Below are 10,702 nucleotides of genomic sequence, written 5' to 3' on the forward strand. Positions count from 1 at the left end.
CTAATAGGGAAGCTTTCTTTTGGGGATGACCCTCCTTATGGGAAGGGAGTATGGAACACTTCCTTATTGGAAGATGAAGAGGTTTGTCGAGCCTTTTCGTCCTTTTACTGAAATGGCTGCTGAGAGGGGCAAGTTTGAAGATATTCTCCTTTGGTGGGATTGGGTAAGGGAAAGGATGGCAGAGTGGTTCCAAAAGGTGAGCATTAAAAAAACTAAAGAGAGGAGGGGGAAGAATGCAAGGCTGGTATCCCAGCTGCATTTTCTCTATAAATGTAAAGCCCTGGGGCTGGATGTGGAAGAGGAGATACAGCAAGTGAGGATGGAGAGAAACAAAGATTTAAGACAAAGAAGGAAAGAAATAGTTTTTTAGGGCAAAGGTACGTGATATGGAGGAGGGAGAGAAATGTACATGTTACTTTTTTTAAAAAGGTCCTTAACCCAAGGGGTTTCTTCTTAGCTATTGAACCACAAAGGAGTGAGGTGAAAGGTGAAGAGATGGAGGAAGAAATTAGGTTCTTTTTTGAGAACCTCTATAGCAGACAAGGGGGGGCTCAGAAAGAGGAGATTGCAAGGTTTTGGAGAAATCGGTGAACGAGGAGTTGGTAGATGGGTAGAGGAGAGAGGAGTTGGAGATGGGTGTAATGTCTCCAGAATTATGGAAAACAATTAAATCAATGTCACCTAATAAGACTCCGGGTAGGGATGGTCTGCCAGTAGAGTTTTATGTTAAATTCTGGTCGTTGGTGGAGGTTTATTTTTTTTGGAGGTTATGCGTTTTTGTATGGATAACTGCTGCATCTCAGAGTCCATGAAAGAAGGAATCATCACTTTGATTTTTAAAAAAGGGAATCCGAAAGACATTAAGAATTGGAGACCTATCACTCTCCTCAATTGTGACTACAAAATCTTAGCCAAATTGATGGCAAACTGATTGAGGGGGGTGTGGGGAAGCTGGTAGGAGATTGGCAGACCTGTGCGGTACCAGGGCGGAGAATGTCTGATAATTAAACAGACCTTTGGCAGTGATTAGCGTGGACTTAGAGAAAGTGTATGACAAGGTGTCTCATGTCTTTTTGTTTCAATGCCGAAAACAGTTGGGGATCCCAGAACATATGTCTACGATCTTAAAGAGCCTGTATACTGGTATCACTAGTAGAGTGGTAGTAAATGGGAACAAGGGGACAGCAGTTGAGATTTATTTGGGTGTCAGACAGGGTTGTCCACTGTCTCCAAAATTATTCATCTGTGCAGTGGAACCTGTGCTTAGACATGTACAAAGAGATAAAGTAATGAAGGGGATCTTTCTTACAGGGGGGGTGGTTGGTATGTCAAAACATTGGCTTATATGGACGATTTGGTGTCCCCAGGCAAAGTTTAATAGAATGGCCCTGTCACTCCGGATTTTTTCAGGTGTGTCGGGTCTATCAGTTAACTGGGGAAAGTGTCAGAGATGCGATGTGAGTGCGACCCCAGGTATCAGGTCAGATGTAGGGATGAGCCGAAACCCCCCAGGTTCGGTTCACACCAGAACCTGCGAACGGACCGAAAATTTTAGAACTTTAGAACCCCATTGAAGTCTATGGGACTCGAACGTTCGAAATCAAAAGTGCTAATTTTAAAGGCTAATTTGCATGATATTGTCCTAAAAAGGGTTTGGGGACCCGGGTCCTGCCCCAGGGGACATGTATCAATGCAAAAAAAAAGTTTTAAAACGGCCGTTTTTTCGGGAGCAGTGATTTTAATGATGCTTAAAGTGAAAAAAAAGTAAAATATTCCTTTAAATATCGTATATGGGGGGTGTCTATAGTATGCCTGCAAAGTGGCGCATGTTTCCCATGCTTAGAACAGTCCCTGCACAAAATGACATTTTTAAAGGAATAAAAGTTATTTAAAACTGCTTACGGCTTTAATGTAATTTCCGGTCCCGGTAATATGGATGAAAATCAGTGAGACAAATGGCATGGGTACCCCCTCCCCAGTCCATTACCAGGCCCTTTGGGTCTTGTATGGATAGTAAGGGGAACCCAGCACCCAAATTAAAAAAAGGAAAGGCGTGGGGCCCCAGGCCCTCTGAACAGCAGTATACAGGTGGTGCAAACAAGACAGGGACTGTAGGTTTGTTGTTAAGTAGAATCTGTTTGGAATTTTGAACTGGTACATTTTTAAAGTGTAGCTCCAGCCAAAAAATCTATTTTTAAGCTTCTTGAAAACATAGGGAATGGTTATCACCCTGTGACATTTGTTTTGCTGTCTGTGCTCCTCTTCAGAAGATTTCACCTCATTTTTTGTCCCAATGACCAATGTTTTTTGACAATTTGGGGTTTTTAGTGAAACAAGGATTGGTGATAAAGCATCAGTGGAAAGGAGACACATTTTTCCCATATTAACTCTTACAGGAGAGAATTTCCCTTCCTAGGGGTAGATTTCATCTCACTTCCTGTTGTCTCCTTCCGTTTGCAAGTAGGAGTCATTTGTGAGTTGGATGTGTGAAAGTAGGGGCCTGCCCTATATACTCTGCAGAAATTGGAGCCTTAGGTGTTGGTGTTGCCACAACACTATAAGTCCTCACAGTTACTCTTGGTGGGCGCAGGAACGGGCTCTGCTGTGAAATATTAGATCAAGAATTGTAATTACATGTCCCTGTTGAACAGGGACAGAAAAATTGGGCCTTAGGCACTGGTGCCACAACACTGCAACTCCTCACAGATACTCTAGTTGGAGCGCAGGAATGAGCCCTCCTGTAAATCCGTTAAATACGTTACCGCTGCCTGCGGTAGTGATAGGATCAGGAAAACACCACCAGCCTTCTACAGGTAGCTTTAGCTTGAACACTGTGCAGAGGTCGCACTACACTAACTTGTAGCTTTAGCTGAACACTGTGCAGAGGTCGCATTACACTAACTTGTAAATAATGTAGCTGCCTGCGGTAGTGATAGGATCAGAAAAACACCACCAATCTTCTACAGGTAGCTTTAGCTGAACACTGTGCAGAGGTCGCACTACACTAACTTGTAGCTTTAGCTGAACACTGTGCAGAGGTCGCACTACACTAACTTGTAGCTTTAGCTGAACACTGTGCAGAGGTCGCACTACACTAACTTGTAGCTTTAGCTGAACACCGTGCAGAGGTCACACTACACTAAATTGGAGCTTTAGCTGAACACTGTGCAGAGGTCGCACTACACTAACTTGTAGCTTTAGCTGAAAACTGTGCAGAGGTCGCACTACACTAACTCATAGCTTTAGCTGAACACTATGCAGAGAATGCACTACACTAACGTTTAAATAATGTAGCTGCCTGCAGTAGTAATAGGATCAGGAAAACACCACCAACCTATACAGGTAGCTTTAGCTTGAACACTGTGCAGAGGTAGCACTACACTAACTTGAAGCTTTAGCTGAACACTGTGCAGAGGTCGCACTACACTAACGTGTAAATAATGTAGCTGCCTGTGGTAGTGATAGGATCAGAAAAACACCACCAATCTTCTACAGGTAGCTTTAGCTGAACACTGTGCAGAGGTCGCACTACACTAACTTGTAGCTTTAGCTGAACACTGTGCAGAGGTCGCACTACACTAACTTGAAGCTTTAGCTGAACACTGTGCAGAGGTCGCACTACACTGACTTGTAGCTTTAGCTGAACACTGTGCAGAGGTCGCACTACACTAACGTGTAAATAATGTAGCTGCCTGTGGTAGTGATAGGATCAGAAAAACACCACCAATCTTCTACAGGTAGCTTTAGCTGAACACTGTGCAGAGGTCGCACTACATTAACTTGTAGCTTTAGCTGAACACTGTGCAGAGGTCGCACTACACTAACTTGTAGCTTTAGCTGAACACTGTGCAGAGGTCGCACTACACTAACTTGTAGCTTTAGCTGAACACTGTGCAGAGGTTGCACTACACTAACTCGTAGCTTTAGCTGAACACTGTGCAGAGGATGCACTACACTAACGTTTAAATAATGTAGCTGCCTGCGGTAGTAATAGGATCAGGAAAACACCACCAACCTTCTATAGGTAGCTTTAGCTTGAACACTGTGCAGAGGTTGCACTACACTAACTTGTAGCTTTAGCTGAACACTGTGCAGAGGTCGCACTACACTAACTTGTAGCTTTAGCTGAACACTGTGCAGAGGTTGCACTACACTATCTTGTAGCTTTAGCTGAACACTGTGCAGAAGTAGCACTACACTAACTTGTAAATAATGTAGCTGCCTGCATTAATGATAGGATCAGAAAACACCACCAATCTTCTACAGGTAGCTTTAGCTGAACACTTTGCAGAGGACGCACCACACTAACTGTAAATACTGTAGCTACCTGACTGTGGTACTAACAGGATCAGAAGAACACCACCAATTTTCTTCAGGTAGCTGTAAATACTGTAACAACACCTGCCTGCCTGTCAGTAGGAAGAGAATAACAAGAACAGATCTAGCTAAACTGAATACAGTGTATATTTATATATATACAACACCTGGGATGCATATATATACACAATACTCTGTAAGTGCAGCTAACTGACTGACTGTCCTGCCTAATCTATCTAACGTAAATCAAATGACACTGTCTCTCTGTCTCTGTCTCTCAACGCCGGAACACACTACACAGGGCCGACATGCAGGCGGCCTTATATAGTGTGGGGCGTGTACTAAACCCCCTGAGCCATAATTGGCCAAAGCCACCCTGGCTTTGGCCAATTACAGCTCTCTGTACAGACGGCGCTGTGATTGGCCAAGCATGCGGGTCATAGTGCATGCTTGGCCAATCATCAGCCAGCAATGCACTGCGATGCTGCAGTGAATTATGGGCCGTGACGCGCCACTCGAATTTTTGCGCGAACGACCCATATCGTTGGCAATTCAGCGAATGACCGAACAGGCGATGTTCGAGTCGAACATGGGTTCGACTCGAACACGAAGCTCATCCCTAGTCAGATATGATTCCAAAGACGGAAACTGTGAAGGTGCTGGGGATCTATTTTGGGAGGAATCTCAATAGTCAGGTGAATGCGGAGGTGGCAGTAAATAAGATCAAAAACAAAGGTAATTTCTGGAAATCAAGGTTGCTGGTTTTGACTGGTAAGACATTGATCGCAAAGGTAGTCTTTCTGCCGTTGGTTGTGTTTTTTAACCTTGTATTTCCCCCTAAAAAGATTTGGTGTAGGAAACTGGAGGCTGCCTTCTACCGCTTCTTCTGGGGCTCCAAGATGGAGAGGCTCCGGAGGGAGGTGGTGCAGAGAGGGGTGAGTAAAGGAGGGTATGAGTTTCCGAATGTGGGGAATTTTGTTGACATGCAATATTGGCTTGGCACTTTTAGATCGGTAGTGAGCAACTGTAGGGCTGCAAGTATTATGAAATACCATGCAGGGAGGTTGTTTGCAAGATGGGGGTGGTGCAAGAGGGACCTATCAAAGCCTATGTCCTTAATAATCCCCATATTTTGTTTGAGACTAAGAACATTCTATGAGGATTTTGGTTTGGAGGGGTTGGGAGGTGCTTGTACCGATAAGAAATTGAAGCTGTGGTTGACAAGAGGCCAGACAGTTTGTAATATGTTCAATCCTAAGTCTAAAGTGGCGGAGGAGGTGTGGTCAAGTTTGAAATGGGGAATGGGCTTCCAATAGGCAGAGGGAAATTGCCTGGATTACATTCCACGAATGTCTGATGACAAAGTTGTTCTTAAACTCGAGACCTGAGTAGGTCGGACCAATGCCCGAGGGAGGGGTGTGCATCTCTGGAATCTGTGTACCACGTTTTTTGGGGTTGTTGGTTTGCTTGTAGAGTAAGGAGGCGTTTGGGTAAGTTTGTAAAGGAGGTGATTGGTGTGCAGACTTTATGTATGGAAGTATGGGTGTTTGGTCTGGTGGGTGGGGAAAAGGAGCTTCAGAAGAAAGTCTGGACATTTTCAAGTGTTATGAAGGAGGTGTTGTGGGATGTTAGATGTCTGCATGTGAGGAAAAATATGGTACTGTTAGTGGAGGAATGTGTGGACTTGGTGCTGGCAAGATTGCACCTGTTTTACCTTGGAGATGTGGAAAAAGAAGGCGTAGATTACGCAGAAGGGGTGTGGAAGAAACGGAGGTGGAGGGCGTGCATCCCAAGTCGGCAAGGAGTGACCTGAAGGAATGAGATGAGGTAGGAGGAAGGGATGAGAGTCATATGAGTTATAATATGAGGTTTAGGTTGTAGGATGAGAGCTTTTTTGGCTAATGCCCCGTACATACAATCGGACATTGATCACACATTCCGACAAAATCCATGTATTTTTTCCGATGGATGTTGGCTCAAACTTTTCTTGCATACACAAGCTCACACAAAGTTGGTTGGAAATTGCGAACATCAAGAACGCGGTGACGTACAACACGTACGACGAGCTGAGAAAAATGAAGTTCAATAGCTGTTCTACTTGATTCTGAGCATGCGTGGCACTTTGTGCGTCGGAATTATGTACACACAATCGGAATTTCCAACAACGGATTTTGTTGTCAAAAAATTTGAGATCCAGATCTCAAATTTTGTGTGACAGAAATTATATTTTTTTGGGTGGGGGATATTTTCTCCTGAAATATTTATGATGTTGTCAATGTGTGTCGTTTGTAGGTTGTTCATTTTGATTTAATTGTCTGTGCTGCATTATTTAGCAAAATCTTTCTCAAGATGTTGTGACTAATGTTTAAATCCTTAATAGCTATCAATTTATGGGCGCAATCCTTTTAGCTCCTGTTAATTACCAATGCAAAATGGTCAGACCTCAAAAACCATATTCTGTTAATGTCTCAAATTAACATACATGTGTTTTTTTGCTTTCCTTGCTCTTTTCCAAGTCCTGTTTTGTTGACCAAGACAATTTGTAGCAAATTTTTATGTTTTATGTGTTTTGTTACTTTTCATGCAACAGATTTTCCAACTGCAGCTTAACTAGGCTGATTGGCATGGCAAAACAAAAAAAGGTGTGATTTGTCTACAAACTACTTTTCTGTTGCCTTCATAGTCGCACATGCTTGGATTGTGTGTATGCTACCATGGATAGGCACCAGGAAAGGAAAATTACAGAGCGGTAAGCATTACATTTTCCATTTTAGCGCAGTGGTTCTCAGCGTCAGTCCTCAAGTACCCCCAACAGGACAATGTTTTGGGAATTTATCTTAGCTAAAATAGCTGTCCAAAATACAAAGTCATTGACTGTGATTTAAAGCACCTAGGCAAGATGAAGGAAAACCTGCAATCATGGCCTGTTGGGGGTACTTGAGGACATGGTTGAGAAGCACTGATTTAGAGCACTGAGCTAAAATCGAGCTCCAGACAATCTTATTCTAATTGTGGGCATTTGAGGGAAACCAAGTGAGTGTTAGAACCCCTGCTTGTCTTTCTTAGGTTGGGCTTTGTGTCCCTTTTCTTAAAATTAGTTATGTGACAGGAAATGAGGGTAAAACCCTACCAATGTCTTTCCTTGGCGACACACAGGTTAATCTAAATAGTATCCTCATTAGGCAAATTGCACTCTAGCACTTTGTTGTGTACACCCCAAATTAGTTATTTTGGGGTTTATCAAATGCAAATCCACTCTGCAATACAAGTGTACTGTAAATCTGAGAGGAAGCACTGGTGATTTTATCATCCAATCATGTCGAAGCAAAAAAGTGAACAAATTTAAAGGAGAAAGTGGCAAAATTTGGAAGGTGTCTTCACCCTATCAGGGGTGCAGACATCCCCAAAAACTCACAAGACTTCTAATCCCTCTGCACTCTATCCCAAAGCAAAAATAAGAAATGATTGTATTTAGCTTAACTTTGCAAAGACACATTCCTAAGTTCAACTGTGATGCGTGTCAATGGCCCATTAGGCCTTGTTTAATAGAAAACACCAGTTGCCTTTCACTAGAAACATTTGTTAGTCCAGTCCTGGAAACTGCATCTGCTTTACTATTAATTTACATCAATATATGGATTCCTGCAGCTAAATGCACGACCGCTGTGTATGCGAGATGCACGAGTGCTGTGTGTGCGGAGGTATGTACCCATGGCACATATCTGGTTCCCAGAAGCGGTGGGCAGCATACAGGAAAGGCATCACGCCCCTACAGGAAGTTGCTTGTACTGCTGCTAATTTCTTCCCACCCTCTCACTGTTCTCTGAGGAAGAGATGATCCTTATTTGCAAATTAAGACTTTTTTTTAGCATGGGTTGGTGTTTGTGTGGGTCCCTAACACCCATTCAGACATATTAAAAAATAGGTAATAGAAGACGCACTTAAACTATTAATTCAAATTATAGGAAATCAAACAGGCTCTTGCACTAAATCTAATTTATTTAAGATCTAACTGATTGAAGTGTATGGTCACCTCTAAAGATCAAGATCTGAAAATATTAATTTATTGGGTTTAGAAAAATACAAAAAAACACATTTCAAAGATATATTAGAAGTGATAGGAATGAGATTAGCATCCAAAGTGTTAATTCACTGAGAACCCCTACTAAATGCCTAACAAGACACATCCAATGAGATGAAATTAACCAATTGTATTGAGCGTGCGCTATTATCAATGAGAAAACTGCAGTTACCCTAACACCAGTTGCAGTTTACATATTTATTATCGTTTGCATGCGCCGGTTTGCACGTTTAAGCAATGATTTTTCCGGCGCAACAATTAAGGTGTGAAACGGCGCAGCGCATTCATCTTAGTAAATCACCCCCACTGTGTCTGAATGATAGGGGGATATAGTGTGTAGCTCATGGACAACATTGTCTGTTCCTAATGAGGGGGGAGGGTCATGCCTAAACTGGATTCATTTATATATAAATCATTTTTTGTACATCAATAAAGATATTTATATTTATGTTCTGATGGGAGAAGATCTCTATGAGGTGAGAGCGTTCTGCTGAGATCTGATGACTATTTGTATTCTCTCTTCTAGGATCGGGAACAAGAACTTGTCACGGGATGCAAAAAGAGAACTTAAAATGCTGAGAAAGCTCCGGCCGGGACTGGAAATTTACTGCTAATAACCCCGGAGAAGAGGCTTTGCCACATCGGTGAATGGAGTCAGGACATTGCTCTGGATGATGAGGAGAAGATTTAGAAATGAAAAATCCAATCCAAGAGGAGAATGATCCTCCGCAGATGAAATAATACACAAGGACAGGATGGAGAGGGATTTTATTTTGTTATAAAGGGGTTAAAGGCTTTCTCCATTATAAATAAGCATTTCATATATAAAATGAGGGAACATAACCAGACTGATGATCGATTCCGATAGGTCCCCGGCCTTAATCTTACACATCTCTTACTAAACCTCTATAGCTGCTGGAATTCTTATTTCTGAATGGAGTCTTGTGCCAATGTTTTGCCAGCAACCCCATTTTTTTTTACAGGGGAAGAGGAAGCTGAGGTTTCCATGGAAATGTCAGGACATGATTCAGTCCTGGCTAGAGATAAGCTTTGAGTTCGAGCTGAACTCATGTTCGACTCGAACATCGGCTGTTCGCAAGTTCGCCGAACAGCGAACAATTTGGGGTGTTCGCGGCAAATTCGAATGTCGCGGAACACTCTTTAAAAGTCTATGGGAGAAATCAAAAGTGCTAATTTTAAAGGCTTATATTCATGGTATTGTCATAAATAACTGTCTTAAATAACAGGGGCGGGGCCACCCGGTGAACCCGCCCCCCTCTGACGCACAATGACTTGACACGACTTCCCTGTGGCATTCCCCGTGACGCCACAGGGAAGTCCCGTCAAGTCACAGTGCGTCAGAGGGGGGCGGGGTCACCGGGTGGCCCCACCCCCCGTTATTTAAGAACCGTCAGAAGAGGAGAAGTGTCACACAGCGGGAACCTCCCTCAATGCATGGATGTGGAGCGACCCGAAAAGAAGATGAAGACAAGAAGATGAAGACAAGAAGGTGAAGAGAAGAGCGGGAGCCTCCCTCCATGCCATCGTGGATGCGGAGCGGCCCGAGGAGAAGGGAAGAAGACGCCACGGAGGAGATGCTGGACGAGAACACTGGAGGAAGAACCAGAAGAGCCAGAAGAACCAGAAGAAGAAGAAGATGGAGGAAGAAACCGAAGGAAGATAGAAGATAGAAGAAAGAAGAAGCATTTAAATAAAGGAATTGTCAAAAACTGTCTCTTGTCATTTTTAACATTTTTGACAGTTTTTTAGTGAAATGGTAGGGGTACCCCCTTACCGTTTCACACAGGGGGAGGGCCAGGATCTGGGGGTCCCCTTGTTAAAGGGGGCTTCCAGATTCCGATAAGCCCCCCCGCCCGCAGACCCCCTCAACCACCGGCCAGGGTTGTGGGGATGAGGCCCTTGTCCTCATCAACATGGGGACAAGGTGTTTTGGGGGCTACCCCAAAGCACCCTCCCAATGTTGAGGGCATGTGGCCTGGTACGGTTCAGGAGGGGGGGCGCTCTCTCGTCCCCCCCTCTTTTCCTGCGGCCTGCCAGGTTGCGTGCTCGGATAAGGGTCTGGTATGGACCCCACGCCGTTTTTTAAAAAAAATTTTGGCCGAGGTTCCCCTTAAAATCCATACCAGACCTGAAGGGTCTGGTATAGATTTTGAGGGGGACCCCACGCCTTTTTTTCTTTAAATTTTGGCCGGGGTTACCCTTAATATCCATACCAGACCTGAAGGGCCTGGTATGGAATTTAGGGGGACCCCCCCCACATCATTTTTTTTTTTTTAATTTTGG

The 10,702-nt window shown here is 43.6% G+C and overlaps 1 protein-coding gene across 1 annotated transcript in view; it reads left to right on the plus strand.

Moving 5' to 3' along the window:
* Nucleotides 1-9,679, plus strand: part of LOC141117572 (ribonuclease inhibitor-like) — a 253,846-nt gene extending 244,167 nt beyond the window's left edge. The window contains exon 9 of the mRNA XM_073610480.1: nucleotides 8,925-9,679. Coding sequence (XP_073466581.1) covers nucleotides 8,925-9,012 — 88 coding nt within the window. The 3' untranslated portion in view covers nucleotides 9,013-9,679. The remainder of the gene's footprint in view (nucleotides 1-8,924) is intronic.
* Nucleotides 9,680-10,702: the final 1,023 nt, after the last annotated feature.

Source organism: Aquarana catesbeiana, linkage group LG13 (assembly GCF_042186555.1).
Source record: "Aquarana catesbeiana isolate 2022-GZ linkage group LG13, ASM4218655v1, whole genome shotgun sequence".
Classification (NCBI taxonomy): Eukaryota; Metazoa; Chordata; class Amphibia; order Anura; family Ranidae; genus Aquarana; species Aquarana catesbeiana.